Below are 17,370 nucleotides of genomic sequence, written 5' to 3'. Positions count from 1 at the left end.
AAAAAACTGCTACTACTGCTACCATCTTCCTAGAATCCTCAAACATGTTTTTCTTTTTTTTTTTTTTTCTTTAATTAATTAATTAATTTATGGCTGTGTTGGGTCTTTGTTTCTGTGCGAGGGCTTTCTCTAGTTGCGGCAAGCGGGGGCCACTCTTCATCGCGGTGCGCGGGCCTCTCATTATCGCGGCCTCTCTTGTTGCGGAGCACAGGCTCCAGACGCGCAGGCTCAGTAATTGTGGCTCACGGGCTTAGTTGCTCCGCGGCATGTGGGATCTTCCCAGACCAGGGCTCGAACCCGTGTCCCCTGCATTGGCAGGCAGATTCTCAACCACTGCGCCACCAGGGAAGCCCCAAACATGTTTTTCTTTTTCACCCTTTCCCATGGTTGACCTCCCTGGGCTGTGCTTTGAACAGCTCTCATCCCTTAGTTAGAAGCGTGTTCTTTGCTAATTCTCCTTGAACCTGGGGACCGCCTTCCAGCAGGAGATAGCAGCTGTTTCCTTTACTAGAGTAATCTCAGGCCACGTGTTCACAGCTAGAGCTGAGGTATACTATTCCCTCAACCTTCTTGCCTTCCCTGAAGTGCAAGACTGGTCCTGCAAACGTCCCCCATCCCTCTCCTTCCTCCATTTCTGATGCTCTCTTTCTCCCATAGCGTCTTACGTGTTTTTCAAAGCACATATCACACTGCTTTAAGTGTGCGTTTGCTTCTCTGATTTCCCCACAGGACAGCGGTTCTTAAGGCTAGGGACCTTGTCTTGTGTTTTATATTCCCAGTGCCTGAGCTGCTGCTTGGCACTCAGCAACTAGTCAAGAAATGCTTGTTGAAGGAACACTCGCAAACGAGCAGTGCAAGGAACAAAAGCAGTCCTCTTCAGATATATTGTAAGATAGACAGAGGGAAAGAAAAGTGCCACTTAGGCTTGTATTTAAAGAAAAAATGTGTCCTGGTATGGAACTGTGAGGATGACTATTTTTATTTTTATTTTCAAAATTTCTGGTGGGGGGAGGGCAGCACTGGTCAAGCCACATCTACCAAGTCCATTTTGATTATAACCACTAAAAATGGTCATGGGGAATTTAAGAGATATAGAACAATCAGTGATAATGATTAAGGAATCAGAACTTTGTCATTATGAAGGAAGAAATATGATTAATTTAGTTAGAGAACATAATCATAGACCCAGGTAGACTGGCCCAATGTGATTTCTACATGATCTTGCTTGAGGGCAGAGGGTGGACCAGGGCTACCCAGGTTCCCTTTAGATTGATAATTCTTTACTAATTTAATTAAGTTCTCTCTGGTGACTTGAGGGTTTGGGGAGTGTCTTAAAGTTGGCCAGATAAACAACAGCTATTTAGTGGTCTGTGATTTTTCTTGAAAATGGAAGGTGATGACATTAAAACTCAGTAACTAAGGAAACCAACCCTGTGCTGGTGGAGAAGTGAGGTGAAAATTTACCTGAGACAGAGTTGAAAGAAAATCTGGCCTATAGAGAAGAAACTAGTGGGGAGGGGGAAGAGGAGAGGGGCAAGATAGAGGTAGGGGTTTAAGAGGTACAAACCACTGTGTATAAAATAAATAAGCTACAAAGAAGGATATGTTATACAGCACAGGGAATATAGCCAATATTTTATACTAACTATAAATGGATATAACCTTTAAAAATTGTGAATCACTATGTTGTACACCTTAAATTTTATAATATTGTACATCACTCTACTTCGATTTAAGAAAAAGAAAATCTGATTTCCAGTGTTAAGCCCACGCAGTGTAATCCCTGGGAAGATGGGACAGAGGCAGGTGCACCTGAAGTACCATTTGCCTTCTTAGGAAGAGTAGACTGTCAATGGCTGTGGTGGAGGGGAATATGTTTTGTGCACTGAGCTTTACCCAGGAATGCTTGGTCTACATGCACTCTTTATATGAAGGTTGATTATTTTTGTGTATGTAAAACCTTTTAGTCAAATGTTTTGATAAAGCAAGGTTCTTACTTGAAGGCCTCTTAGTTGCTTTTCTAGTTAACTTGTGTGACTTAGAGCATAACCACAGCGAGAAGCAAATTGTCTCCCTTATAGTTGCACGTAGTGCCTTCTCTACTGGAAAAACTGTTGATGTTAATTCGTAGAATTTTACCAGGGAGTTGGGACTTACATGGTGGATTAATTTGGTAGTTTTTAAACCTTTTTTAAGCCTGAATTCTTACATGGAGCTCAAGTTGTAAAGCAGATAAAGCGAAACTGATTCATTCTATTGCCACTCCCACCCTCCTTTCCATAAGGACTCCATAAAAGGACATACACAAAGTATAGTTTAAAATCACCAGTTGGGACGAATGGATAAATAAAATGTGGTATATACATACAATGGAATATTATTCAACAGTAAAAGGAATGAAGTACTGATACACACTACAGCATGGATGAGCCTTGAGAACATTATGCTAAGTGAAAGAATTCAGTCATAAAAGTGATTGCATTTATAGGAAATGTCCCGAATAAGCACATCTATAGCGACAGAAAGTATGTCAGTGGTTTTCTAGGGCTCTCTAGAAAATGGAGAGTGACTACTAATGGGTACAGGCTTTTTGGGGTAATGAAAATGTTCTAAAATTGATTGTGGTGATTGTTACACAACGTTGTGAATATACTAAAAACTATTGAATTACATACTCTAAATGGGTGAATTGCATGGTATGTGAATTATACATCAATAAAGCTATTATTTGAAAATTTGAAAAAAAAAAAAATCACCAGTTGGCCCAATGAAAGTTACTGCAGTCTAATTTCCCAGACTGCCCTTAAATCATGGAAGCAATAAACTCTCAAGGTCTTAGGTGGGCTGCCAGCAAATGGTAATTGGCTTTCTTTGCCTCCTATTTTTAGGCAACACTCTGAAACAGTAACACAGGTGAGAAAGAAAGACTTGAGAAAGAAAGATGTAAGGACTGGGGTGAGTGAGGAGGCCTGTGGAGAAGTGTCACTGAACAGCTGCTTTGAGGGTTGGGTTACTATTTTCTCTGTTCTCAGATGCCTCCACCCTCTCTTCTTTCCCATATACTGTTCACAAGGAGGGACAAGAAAAGAGGCTGTATATAATTCTCTTGCTAGAAAAACAGTTGAATTTGAATAGATTCTGGATCCCTTTTTTCCCCAGTCTGGATCACTTTTTTTTCCATTCTTAATGGCCACAGTATTTTGGAGCTCAAATACTATGTATGTTGTTCTGGGCTCAATAGATAATTTATATATATATGCCAAGTATTGCATTTACTAATTTTTTCAAGTATGATCATGTTGTAATGTGTATTTTATTTAATGCACAATGCCAAATGGAAAAGTCGTCCTTAGTATACCGGTATACTAGGTATATACTATATTTTTTATTCAGTCATTTATTAAAATTTAGCTTCTTGAAATGATATATAAAAATTATTTTTGCTAGCACACTTTTCTAATACCGAAAGCTGTCATTGAATTCTTTAACCATGATGGCGTGTGAATTTTTTTTTATTAAAAGCATAATTAAAAAAAATAGCAATGCCCAACAAGGACCTACTATATAGCACAGGGAACTATACTCAGTATTTTGTAATAACCTATCAGGGAAAAGAATCTGAGAAAAATAGATAAATATGTAGGTATAACTGAATCACTTTGCTGTACATCTGAAACTAACACAACATTGTAAATCAACTATACTTCAATAAAAACTAGTGACGTATCAGTTGCTGCTTATGGTCCAAATGATTATGTGAGATAAAAATAACCTTAATAGGGTTAAAAATATAAAAGTTGGCAACTAGATTATTAACTAATGATATATTTTAAAACTTGATAACATTTAAAAATTTCATAGTAGGATGAATTAATATAATTTTCAAATTATACACAGTGTAACATTTTTGGTTGGATATATTTGACATTATTACTTAATTACTGAAATCAGTTTCCAGTTACTTTCTGTAGGAGGGTTTCATATCTTTCTATCCCACCTGTTCCCTTCTGTGGTATAATTACACTTTGTGAGAAACATACGAGTTTGTTGAAAAATGTGTGATTGACTATTTTCAACCTCCTTATTAGGTTCAAAGCAGGAAAGCCTTTTTCTACACCCATTTACTCCAGAAGAAAGTAGAACAGGGACCTTCAAAAGGTAGGTTCCTGAGTATAAAAGGCTTTAAATAGGATCTGTTGTCTAACTGTTATGTATTAGTAACTTCCCAGATTTTACTGGTTTATCTGCAAGCTCTTAATGATAAAGATAATCTTTAAATACTGTTGCTTTTTTTTTTTTTAATTTTTATTTATTTATTTATTTATTTATGGCTGTGTTGGGTCTTCGTTTCTGTGTGAGGGCTTTCTCCAGTTGCGGCAAGCGGGGGCCACTCTTCATCGCGGTGCGCGGGCCTCTCACTATCGCGGCCTCTCCTGTTGGGGAGCACAGGCTCCAGACGCGCAGGCTCAGTAATTGTGGCTCACGGGATCTTCCCAGACCAGGGCTCAAACCCGTGTCCCCTGCACTGGCAGGCGGATTCTCAACCACTGTGCCACCAGGGAAGTCTCCCATACTGTTTTAGTTGGTATAGCTTTGTAATATAGTTTGAAATCAGGAAGTGTTATGCCTGTAGCTTTGTTCTTTTTCAAGATTGCTTTGGCTATTTGGAGTCTTTTGTGTTCCCTTACGAATTTTAGGATTGTTTTTCCTATTTCTGTGAAAAATGCCATTGGAATTTTGATAGGGATTGCACTGAATCTGTAGATTGCTTTGGGTAGTATGGACATTTTAACTATTAATTCTTCTAATCTGTTAACAAGAACTAGCTTTCCATTTATTTGTACTGTCGATTTCTTTCATCATTGTCTTACAGTTCACAGTATACACCAGACTACTTTCATAATGATGATGTTAACATAATAATGATGCCTTCCTATTTAGTTTTCACATTGCTTTCATCAGTATTTTCTTATTTGTTCTGTTCTTTCTCTCCATCATGGGACTATGCATATTTTATTTTTTGTCCCAGATTTTTGCAAGATGAACCAAACATAAAATCTCTAGGAGTTTTTAAGGTACACCTTTCTCTAAGTTACATCAAATGTATTCTAAACTTTATTACTTCTACTACCCTCTTGTGATGGAGGCTAATGACGACTTTTCTTGTCTCCACTGTTGGGTGGAGGTAATGAGATTCTTGTTCAGTGATTCTTCTAAGTTGGGGATTAGTGAGTCATTCAGCTGTGTGAGGCCCAGCCTATTGTAAACAGTCTGTAAATATTAAATGAGGTGATGGCAGGGTCATTAATTCTATCTAGGTCTCCAGTCTTCCATTTCAGTGGTTATTTCTGTGTTAATACTTCCTCGGGTGTTTCAGATGATAATCCTTTCACATCGAGCTAATTATTTTGCTCAGGGTTACATTTTTGCCATGGCTATATCTGTGTTCAAAGTTTTTTACTAACTGGAGAAGACTCTCTGAACTCTATTTACCCAGTGGGTCAGCAAAAGAGTATGGGATTTTCTCAAATTAAACCCTGCAAGTATTTTTCAGCTGTAGTTCTATTCCCCAAATTCTCATCAGTTACAAAGCTATTTTCTTTAGGGTGTTCCTGGTATTTGTTATTTATATAGCAGATCCCATTCAGTCACATACCTTTAATCTGCCAGCATCTTATGGTTCTGAGAAACTTGCAGGAATGGTAGGAAACCTCTAGGTTTCAGGCAGTCTCTGCAATTTCTAGAATATAATGTGGATTGCCATTTTTGGGGTGCTGTCAAGGAGGTTTATGATATTTGAGTGCTGAAAGTGATCTTGAAAGGTCAGTTACTCCATTGTTTCATGAAAACTTATAAAAATTCGATTCAGGTGAGGACTGTTGACTACTGTTAAATTTGTTAGGTGAATGGTTGACGGGGAACTAGAAATTTGTAGTGGACCAAAATAACACTACACAGACAATTTCCTAGATGTAACAGGGAAAAACATATCCATACAGTGGGTGGATCAGGCTTCATCATCCAAAGTCATTGGTTAATCTTAGCTTTACTTATGTTGGCTTAGCCATTTATCATCTGTCATTTGATGTGATGTAACATAAGGTTCAGAGCACCATCTGTGACGTATTTAGCCAAAAACTACCTGACTCTGTTGGGTGTTTAGATTAAAAAAATTTTTTTATCCACTCTTTCCTGTAAACTGATATACTAACACCACAAGGAAGCAGCCAGACAGAAGATGGGTCCTTTTGCATTCTACCTGTACTGGTCTCTTCAGTAAATCAATGTCATAAAAATAGAGGCTGTACTAGATTCAAAGAGACTTAAGGGACAAGCACTGAGATACAACACATGATCTTGAATTGGATACTGGCTTAGACAAACCAACTGTAAAGGAAATTTTTTTGTCTGTTAGGGAAATTTGGAAATAGTCTGGATGTTATATGAAATGAAATTTACTGAAATGCAGAAGTGGAGAATATGGATGAAAAACTCTGGTTACCAAAAAAAAAAAAAGTATATATAAATATTTACATAGTAAAAGATCTGCAAGTATATACACTAAGGTGTTAGTAGTGGTACTCCCAGGTGATGGGAATGTGGGGTTTTAATATTTTTAGTTGTCTTTCCCTCCTAATTTTCTGCAATGTACAACCTGTTTCTGTGTTAATAAAAACTTACTTTTAAAAAGTCTAACTCATCCTATACGGATGGATTATTTTAATATATTTCACAAATTCTTTTCTTGGTAAGGATTTTATAATCTTTGGGATACTCCTTTGAATTGTATCTTTAGATTCCATATATATCTTTTTTAAAATTTAATCTTTTATTATGGAAAATTTCAAACACATATTAAAATAGATAGAATAATATAATGAATTTCCATGTACTCATCATCCAGCTTCAGAAATGATCAATTATGCCCAGTTTATTTCATCTCTACCCACCATTCCTCTCCGCCTATTATTTTGAAGGAAACCCACATGTCATATCTTTGCAACCATAGATAGTTCAATATTTATTTCTAAAAGATAAAAACATTAAAAAAAATGGTATCACACCAAACAATAAGTAAATAAAATAACAGTATTTCCTTAATATAAGAAAATATCTTGTTCACATTTCTTCAATAGTCTTAGAAGTGATTTTGTCTAGTTATAGTGTTTGAATCAGAGTACAAATAACTTCCCAACATTACAATGGTTACGTGTCCATTAAGCTTTTTTAACATCTTAATTGAAGTATAATTGCTTTACAATGGTGTGTTAGTTTCTTATTAAGCTCTTTTAATCTATAGGTTTCTCCCTCCTCCCCCATCATTTATTTTCCCTTGCAATTTATTTGTTGAAGAAACTAGACCCTTTATCTTTTGTAATTTCTCACATTCTGCATTTTTCTGCATGCCCTCTTAACATTTTAATGCCCAAGTCTGGAAACTGTTCTCTAGAATGCATCTGAGTAGGTTCCCATTTAAAGCTTATAAAATATACTTACGGAATGTGTTTGTAAAATCTGTAAGTTGGAAGAACTAATTTCCATCCTAAAGTCTTTTGAATTTAAGACTCTTATAGCCTTGATTATTTCAGTAAGAAGAAATCACTCTTGAAATAGGATTACATTGGGGGTAGACTTTAGTGATTCAGTTACACCGATTTTAGGTAGGATCTCATCAGATTTCGTTTTCACAGCTAAATGAAGAGTTTACGCTGAAAGTACATTCTGATATAATGGGGTTCTCTTGAAATATTATTTAATACTTGCATAGAGCTTGGTTTATAAGATGTGCTCTTTATCGTGATACCTATGTACTATTTTTTTGTTTTGATTTGTTTTTAAAAATTTTTACTGCTAAGGCTACTAAGGTTAAGATTTCCACTGCCTGCTTATCGATTTGTCTCTCATGATTGCAGGTCGAAGATGACAGTGATGCAGAGACCTATGGAGAAGAGAATGAAGAACAGGGAAACTATTCTAAAAGGAAGATAGTTTCTAACTGGGATCAATATCAAGATACTGAAAAAGAGGTCGATAATGAAAGTGGAGAGTCACAGCGGGGGACAGATTTCAGTATTCTCCTCAGCTCTGCAGGTATGAATTCCAGTTGCACGCGTACTGCTTAGTGCTCTGAAAGTTGCATAGGCATCTGTGTTCCATTTTAAATAGCATTTTAATAACTAGAAATTCGTTGTTTGTTCTTTGGATTTTAAATCCAGGTAAAGGACAGTGTGTCTAATGGTTGGCAAGGAAAAAGTGATATTTCTTTCAATGGAAATCTGGGTTTCCATGTACTGATGTAGAAAGACTTAAGTCCTGGTTGAAATGGATAAAAGGCTGTATAGGAATGAAAAATGCTAAACTATGCCCCTCTGAATTGGGTAGGCTGAGAAACAGAAGTGTTTTCTTTGATTTCAGAGGAATTAGTACTGAAGTTTATACAAAGCTTTACAAAGTTTCTAGCATATACATTCTTTTTTCCTTTTACATATTAGTGGGTAGGCACATATTGGAGCCATATGTGTCTGAACACCGATACTTTTCTTTGTTGGTTTTGGACAGTCTGTCAGCAAGGTGAGAAACTCATGCCTTCTTTGACCAGCTGTTTAAGATTGACTCTGTTGAGCAACGCACAGCAGTGTGAGGCCTGAGAGTAGTAACAGGAAATGGAGCAGAGCTGGTTGTATAGAAGGCTATTCCCTACCAGCGTGTGGCATAAGAATTCAAAGGATAAATGGTGGATAGACTTTTGGTTTTCAGGAGTTACGGATGGGGAGTGGGTGGGAGGTGGATGTGCTTATAAAAGGGCAACACGAAGGATCATTGCGGTGCTGGTACCGATCAGTATCTTGATTGTGGTGGTGGACACACAAACTCCTATATACACACACATAAAAGTGAGTGCAAATAAAACGGGAAATCTAAAGAAGATTGGTGGAGTCTATCTATGTCAAATGTCAGTTCCTGGTTGGGATATTATACTATAGTTGTGCAAAATGTTATCATCGGGGCCAACCGTGTAGATCTTGCTGTATTATTTCTGATGACTATCTGAATTTACAATTACCTCAAAAAAGTTGCCAGGTTAAAAAAAATTTAAAGGATGAAGCTATGAGAAACAGAGAAATAAAGTGAAAATAATATTTTCAGGTAGTTGGTTTTGAATTTCTTCTTCTCCCCGACTTTTATGTTGCTGTTGAGTTGTACCTATCTCTTTTCTCATCTGCCTGTATTTTTGAATGCCTGCACCAAACTAAGTATCATAAAGTGATGAACTGTCTTCCAAGTTAATAGAATAAACCCTTCGAGTAGGAAATGAAGAGGTAAATGGAGACAGTATTAGATTTGGGTAGGAGAGCAGATTCAGCCTGGGGTCATTATGTTTATGCCACGTAGCGTAATCCCCTTGTGTGGATGATGGCATCCAACTCGTTGTTCAGGGACTGGTAGCTCATCTTTTTGCCACTCAGATGAGTGTTTCCCTCTTATTACCTGCATTTTGGCCAGTTATGGATTGATAAGCACTTTTATTCAAGATAGGAGAAGGATAAAATGTGGGCTGGTCAGTTTCAATTTTTATCGGCTGTTCCACTAAAAGATTTAGGGGGCAAATTGAAGTAGTGCATAAAATTAACATGTGGACTACCTACCAGTGGATTTAACTGAATCAACTGTGTAGTCAAGTTACTAGGACAGTATCTGGCAATAAAAGAGACTGCATAAATGTTTGAAAGCAATTCAGAATGCTAGTCTAATCCAACAGTTACGCACATTGGCTTATGATTTTGGTTATTTATTGTAGCGTTTTATTTATAACTTAAAGCCTGGCATGGTTTGGGTCTTATGTATATTTTTCTTGTAGTCTGTCTTTGCTTACTGATTTCTTAAGCGGTTTGTTTATCGGTGATTAGTTTCTTGGGAGATGACAACTGTCACATCTTGATATGTGCTTACATTTCTTTCCCACTCTGCTGCTGATCTATCATTTTCTTTTCACTATAGCATAAGCCTGAGAAGAGCTGCCTTGCTTTCTTCCTCTATGGTGGGGTAGGCTATATTGGATTACTTTTGAGAAGTGGCGTTCATTCTGTGATCATAAAATATTAAGAATGTCCTCTAGATAGGCTGACCATATTCCTTGGAATGATTGTGATTTTTTAGTATACTGTCCTTATTTGTATAAATAAATATACAACCCAGAAAAAACATCCTAGACGTGCACATCGTAAACTTCCCTAGATATTGCCAAAATGCTCTCCAAAGAGGAGATGAGCTGAGCTTCCTAGTGTCCGCCGTCTTTGCCCATACGTAGCACTGTTAGACTTTTAAAAATAATTTTTATTGTGGCCAATTGATTGAGTGGTATCTAGTTGAGGTTCCTGCAATTATTGGAGCACCCACCATTTCCAGGTACCGTTTCAGAGGCTGAGCATACAGAAGTGAAACAGAGCAGACACAAACCCCTGCCTCGTGGAGTTGACAGTCTAGAGGGTGGAGACACAGAATAAAGGAAAGGAAACTATATAAGATGTCAAATGGATATAATTGCTTAGGGTAGAAATGAAGTGAGGAGGGGCCGTCACAATTTTAGAAAGGTGGCCAGAGAAAGTCTTACCGATAAGATGACAGTTGAATAAAAGACCTGAGGAAGGTGAGGGAGCAGGCATTGAGGATATCTGTGGGAAGAGTGTTCCGGGCAGAGGCAGGAGCAAGTTCAAAGGCTTTGTGATAGGAGTAAAGGAAACAGCAGAGAGGCCAGCCTGGCTGGAGCAAAGTGAGCAGGTAGGCGGTGAGGTCAGAGATGCGTCACGTGGCCAGATCACCTGGAGGCTTGTAGACCATTATAAAGATGTTGGCTTTTACTCAGAGTGAAATGTGCAGCCACTGGAGGGTTTTGAAGAGAAGAGTGATATAGCTAACTCTTGTTTTAACGGGATCACTCTGGCTGCTGAGTTGGAATAACCTGAAGACTGGTGAGGGAGGGAGCAGGTAGACCAGTGAGGCTATTGAAATTCAGTTGTTCCTCGGTATTCATGGGGGTTTGGTTCCAGGACCCCCAGTGGATAACAACATCTGTGGATGCTTAAGTCCCTTACGTAAAATGGTGTAGTACAGTTAGTCCTCTGTTTCCGTGGGTTCTGGATCTGCAGATTTCTATCTGTGGTTGAATCCGCGGATGTGGAACCTGCAGATATGAAGGGCCGACTGCAACGCAGACAAGCACTGATGGTGGCTGGGGCTAGGGGTGGTAGCGGTGGAGGTGGTGAAACATGGTTGAGTTTCGGATCTATTTTGGAAGAACTGCAAATGTAGGGTATAAGATCGGACTTGCAAATGTAGTGTATGAGATTAAAAGATGCACAAGGATGACGCCAAGATTGCGGCCTGCAGAGCTAGAAGAAGGGGGTTGACATTAAATGAGATGGATAAAACTATAGGAGGTGCTCAGTTTGCACGTGTTAAAATTGAGATGCCAGTTAGACATCTGTGTTAGTCAAAATCCTGTAGGAAATAGACGGTACACTCAGTATAATTATAAAGAAGTTTTAACGAAGGAATCATTTACAAAGTTACAGGTAGCATGTAGGGAAAGCACAAAGATAGTACAGCATTGGGAGGGCAGGTAAAGGCAGAGATGTTACCACCCCTGTTACTAGAACTCTGAAGGAGAGCTTCATGTGAGAAGTTTGCCTTGAGAGGATGAATCGCCTTTGGTCTAAAGATGTCGCCAGCAAAGGTGACTCTCCAGGGAGAGGGACAGGGGAATAAGTGCTCTGGTCTTAGACTCCTTTTTTCCTCCATTCTCCTGCCAAGGCTCCCCATAAGCCTAACCTACTGGAAGTCAGAAGGCAAGGGAAGCCTGAAGCTGTGATCCATGTAGATCAACCTCCTAGGGCAGAACAGAGAGGGGACGGGTGGAGAGTGAATCTGGAGTGGTAACTGCAAGAGACCCAGCACAACATCCAACAGGAAATATTGGAAATATCGGAAATATCAAGCATGTTGTTGGATAAAGGTATCTGGGGTTCGGGACCCGGGTTTGGACAGGAGATATACATTTGGGTGATGCCAGATGGTGTTTAAAGTTATGAGAATGCATGAGATGACCAAGGGAGTTATTGACTAGAAAAGTACTGAGCCCTGGGTACCACAGTGTCTAGAGGTTAGGGAAATGAGAAAAGAACCAGCAAAGGAGAATGAAGAAGGAATGAAGGAGTGTTTCCAGGAAGAAAGAGGGATTTGTGTCAAACACAGCTGATGAGAGCCAAGAATTGACAGTTGAATTTAACAACAGAAGGTTACTGGTGATCTTAGCGACAGCAGTTTTGTTGGAGTGGTGGGATAAATTCTTTCTTGGATTCAAAAAGAATATGGAAGGAGAGACATTTGAGACAGAAAGTATAAACAACTATTAATATTGAGGAATTTTGTTTATAAAGGGAAGGAGAATAATGGGCTGGTGGAGGAAGTGGGTCAAAACATATTTTTTAAACATGGGAGAAGTAATTGCATGTTTATTTGTTGATAGAAAGATCCAGAAAAGAGGTCAAAAATAACGTGAGAAGAGGTGAGAATTACTGGATCTGTGTTCTTTGGTCCACATGAGGTGATGGAATCGTTTGTACAGATGGAGCAATTGCCCACTGCCAGGGGCTGGGGCAGTTTTTCAACTGTAATTGGAGGAAACCCAGAATATTTGGGCATAGGTATAGGTAGGTGGGTAGATGTGATGGGGGCTTGAGGAAGTTCTCTTCTGGTTGCTTCTGTTTTCTTAGTGAAATGAGAAGGCTGTCAGTGAGAGTCAGGGAGGAGGTGTTGGAAATGTGAGGAGAGAGTAGAAGTTAAGAAATAGTTATCTATAGAAAACAAACTCATGGTTGCCAAAGGGGAAGGGAGGGGGATAAATTAGGAGTATGGGATTAACAAGTACAAACTACTATACATAAGATAGATAAGCAACAAGGATTTACTGTATAGCACAGGGAACTAGATTCAGTATCTTATAATAACCTATAATGAAAAATAGTCTGAAAAAATACATAACTGAATCACTTTGCTGCATACCTGAAACTAACATAATATTGTAAGTCAACTACATTTCAATAAGAAAAAAATACTAAAAAAAAAAAAGAAACAGCTGTCTAGAGAGTGGGAAATTGAATGAAATAGGAAAATGTGGTTTGGTTGCTGGGTGCTAATGGATGCCCACAGGAGGTTGATGGTCATGAATTTAAGGTGAGAAAAGGCGTGTTTTTCCCCCATTCACATTCTGCTGTATGGGTGCAGGTATGGAGGGATGGAGAGTAGGATTTAATCATGATTATATTGTTGTTCAGCCAAGCAAATGCAATGAAGTGAGAAACAGAAAAGGGGTGATTAGAATGATTGCCATTGCATTCAGGCTGGGTAAAGAGAGACGTGCAGGCATGAGAGAGGTGAGGGGCAGAGGAAAGATAGTGGGATCAGTGGACTGTAGATTTCTCTGTGCAGAAGGATTGTTGACCTCCTTGAAAGGGGTATGAGTCGGAAAGGGGGGAAGTGGTGGCCACAGAGTGGAGCATTTCAAGTTTGGGTTTAGTGGGGCAGAGGTTGTAAATGATGATAATGATATACTCTAGTATAAAAGCGTGAGTGAGTGGCTCTGAGCTAGCGTGGAGGGCTGGGTTGCTGCATTTCCTTGGCTAACTGTTGAGGCTGAGCATCTTTTTTTGCTGTGCTAGCTTGCTTCTATGAACTGCCTGCACACATTCTTTGACCATTTGGCTTGTTTGTTTCTTATTGACATATATTTTTAATATATTCTTGACATACATTTTTAATATATTCTTGATACTTATCTTTTGATGTTTATTTTTACAGATATCTTCTATTATGGGATTTTCTCTTACTTTTGTAATGGTATCTTTTAGTGCATGGTTTTATGTTTTAATGTAATTGAATTTATCAACTTTCTGTCTTACAGTATGTGTTGTTTTGTGCCTTGTTTGGGAAGTCCATCTTTCCCTCAAGATCACAAAGATATGTTCTCTTGTATTTTCTCTTAAAAATTCAAATTTTGCTTTGTTTTCTGAAGCGTGTTAAATTTTATCAGTTGCTACATTCTTTCACAAACTTAAAAAAAAAACGTTATTGAGGTATTATTGAAATATACAAAGCTGTTCATATTTAACATATACAACTTGATGAGTTTGGGGATTAAGTTTGTACCTGTGAAATAGTTGCGGCCATAGAATGTCCATCAGCCCCCCAAATTTCCTCCCATCTGCTTTATCTTATTATTAATTTTGGTGGCAAGAACACGTAAGATCTACCCTCTTAGCAAATTTTAGGTATACAATACAGTCTTGTTAGCTACAGGTACTCTGCTGTGTAGTAGATCTCTACTGCTTACCTATCTTATATAACTGAAACTTTTACGACCATTTTTAGATTAGTGGAATGAGGTGGCATAGTTACTCCAGCTTCCATTTCAGTCTTCTAAAGAGTATATAACTTTTGATTCTCTCTTCTACTTTTCTTTTAGTGTATAATTTCTTTCCTAACCAAAATTAGAAATAAATATACAGTTTTGTACTACAAATGTTAAAATAACAGAACAGCTCATAAAGACAGTAATTTAACTCCTGTAGCTAGGGTATCAGTAGAGTAAAAGTTTGCCCCCAAACCATTCCCTGCTCCAAGCTGTAAGACACTTCCAATTACGAATGCATGAATACGGCCGATTATATTGCTAGTAAAATTGAGACCTGACTGCTGAAACATTTACAGATTGAAAATTCAAATAGACGAAGGCCACCGACCCCTGATTCCTACACATATACAATGAAAGAGAACTATGCTATTAAAAAAAAAAAAGAGAACTATGCATCTGATCCCGCCCCCAAATACTATCCAGTCCAGCTCGTCGGGGTCATTCTTTCACTCCATGAACATTTATTATGTGCCTACTGTGTGCCACGCATTGCACAGGCAGTGAACAAAGCTGACCCCCAAATCCCTTCCTCCTTAACAACAGGAATGTCTCCCTGGGAGGTTAGGCACTGGGAGACCAAGCCCTGGTTGTCCCCACCCCAAAAGGGTTAATCACACTGACACCCGCACCCAAACGGCCCCCTAGACTTGCGGACACAGAGCCGCGGCCGCTAGGTTCTTTAATAATTGGGCCAAGACCTCTTGGGCAGGCTGGGGAAGCCCATGGCCTTGACCCTCCAGGGCACCCCAGCAGACAGGGAGCAAGGGACGCACACCCACCCCCCCGCGCCACGTGCACACCCCGGCGCACGCCCCCACCGCCCTCCGCCCGTCCTGCACAGGCGCTGCCGCCGTCCGGCTCGCGCGTGCCCTGAACGGCGCTCGCGGCTTCTGACTCGGGACCCGGACCCCCCACCAGCCCCGGTCCCACGAAGCCGCGACCCCGACCCCGGCCAGAACCCCACCGGCCGTCCCCTCTTACCGGCGCACTGGGCCCGGCGCCCCCGCCTCCTGCCTCCTGCCTCTCGGCGGCCGCCTCGCGGACCTCCTCCTCCTCCTCGGCTGCCCCAGGAGCCCCTGCCGCGGCCCCGGCGGACGCCTCTCACCACCGCCGCCGCCGCCTCTCGCCACCGCTGCCGGGGCGCCGGCCCGCTCGCGGTCGCCATTCCCGCTAGGCCAGCCGCGGCCGGGTCGGCGTCCTCGGCCGCCCCGAGCTCCTCGCTCCGCCTGCATCTGGCCACCGACGGCGGTGCTGAACGCGCGGGAGCCGGGCCGCCGCGGAGACGCCCTTGCCCCACCAGAAACGGGCCGCACGGAGGAGCCGCGACCGACGGGCCCCCGGTGACAGCGAGCGCGGCGTGCGGGGCCGGGTTTGGAAGCTGGCCGCGGCGGCGGCGGGGCGGGGCGGGGCGGGGCGGGGCGGGGCGGGGCGGGGCGGGGGGAGGAGGAGGAGGGGGCGGGGCGGCCTGCCCCGGGCCTGGCAGGTGGGGCCGGAACCTGGTCTCCGGCAGGGCCGGGGGTTCCGAGGAAAGGGCTGACCAGTAGAAGCTGCAAGTGGGAGGGGTGTTTCTGGGGGAAGGGCCGTAGCAAGGAAAAGGATGGGTTATGAAATAAAGTTTATATAATATGAACTCGTTTTTTAATTAAAAGTAGAAAGACATACTGATACGGTGTATTTGCCTAAGAAAAGGTCTTAAAAAGTATATACCAAAAACATTAGTGTTACCGAGTCCAAGCTCCTGCTGCGCGCTGCAGGACAGGCCAGTGAATCCGAGAGATGACTGGTTGGGGCAAGGAGTAACGACTTACCTGGAGAGACAGCAAACCGAGAAGATGGTGGACTCCTGACCCCAAGGAACCAGCTGCCTGCGTTGGCATTCAGGCTTCTTTTATACTAAAACGGGAGAGAGCAAAGTCAAACATGTCCGGGTTCTGGTCAGCCTCTTCTTCCTCCTTGCAGTCATTCACAGGTGGGCCTGGTCAGGATGTTTCTTGTGAGCTAAAAGAAAAGGTATTCTAGAGCTTAATGCTCACTACCTGGGAGGCAGGGTTCCCAGAGATGGGCCATTATGTATAATTGAAGCTTACAGGCAACAGCCCTTTAGTGACTAACTTGTAATAGAATACAAAGGTTCTTCCCTATTACATTAGTGGTTAACTGTGGGGTGAGACTCCCATTGAGTTAATTCTTCCATTTTTTTTTCCTGTTTAGTCTCCTGATCTTCAAGAATGAATAGGTGTAATTTTTAAAGTTCCTTCCTACCTCTGGGTTCAGGAGGAGGTATGAAGGAAGGGTGGGGTGCGGTCCTCAGGTGAGAGGTGTGGCCTGCCACAAGCCACTGGGAGTCGAGAGAACAGTGCAGCCTGTCATGGACAGAAGGGGCTCCCAGGATGTCAAAAGAATGTTTATAGAAATGACTGCTTTAGCTCACACTTATTGAGCACATGAGCATTTAATTCTCCTGTCAGCCCTGTGAGGTAGGTACTACTGTCATCCTTATTTTACAGATAAGGAAATAGCCCTAGAGAAGTTAAACCACTTGCCTGATGTGACACAGCTACAGTAGCGGTGGAAATGACATTCTAACTCAGGCAAGCTCAGTCTATCCATGTTTGTGTGTCAGTGTCATTTACTTAGTAGACAGTTTTGGGGACTCACCCATATTTTACGATTTAATGTTTTGTTCCTTTTTATTGCTAAGCAGTATAGTTCATTTTATGGATCCAGTCTACTTTAACCAAGGGGGAAAAGGGCAGTTTAATATGGATACATGGGAGCCATTTTTAACTTTGTATGACAAGGACTTCCCTGGTGGCACAGTGGTTAAGAATCCGCCTGCCAGTGCAGGAGACACAGGTTCGAGCCCTGGTCCGGGAAGATCCCACACGGTGCGGAGCAAC

General features: G+C 41.0%; 3 protein-coding genes across 5 annotated transcripts in view; 2 read left to right on the top strand and 1 right to left on the bottom strand.

The window, feature by feature from the left end:
- The window catches only part of LOC309656204 (muscarinic acetylcholine receptor M5), a 340,164-nt gene that overhangs the window by 191,759 nt on the left and 131,035 nt on the right, over window positions 1–17,370 (top strand). The window lies entirely within an intron of this gene.
- LOC309656240 (uncharacterized protein) overlaps window positions 1–17,370 on the bottom strand; it is a 108,656-nt gene that overhangs the window by 86,212 nt on the left and 5,074 nt on the right. For all 3 annotated transcript variants that reach the window (XM_082452504.1, XM_082452505.1, XM_082452506.1), the window contains exons 2-3: window positions 16,279–16,363; window positions 15,452–16,052 (exon numbers count right to left, since the gene is read on the bottom strand). In XM_082452504.1, coding sequence (XP_082308630.1) covers window positions 15,452–16,052; window positions 16,279–16,347 — 670 coding nt within the window. In that variant the 5' untranslated portion in view covers window positions 16,348–16,363. The remainder of the gene's footprint in view (window positions 1–15,451; window positions 16,053–16,278; window positions 16,364–17,370) is intronic.
- LOC309656278 (cell death regulator Aven-like) overlaps window positions 1–17,370 on the top strand; it is a 52,638-nt gene that overhangs the window by 30,939 nt on the left and 4,329 nt on the right. The window contains exon 2 of the mRNA XM_082452573.1: window positions 7,914–8,091. Coding sequence (XP_082308699.1) covers window positions 7,914–8,091 — 178 coding nt within the window. The remainder of the gene's footprint in view (window positions 1–7,913; window positions 8,092–17,370) is intronic.

The sequence above is a fragment of the Balaenoptera physalus genome (genome assembly GCF_965194825.1).
Source record: "Balaenoptera physalus genome assembly, chromosome: 2".
Taxonomy (NCBI): domain Eukaryota; kingdom Metazoa; phylum Chordata; class Mammalia; order Artiodactyla; family Balaenopteridae; genus Balaenoptera; species Balaenoptera physalus.
This window is presented reverse-complemented; position numbering and strand designations above follow the sequence as displayed.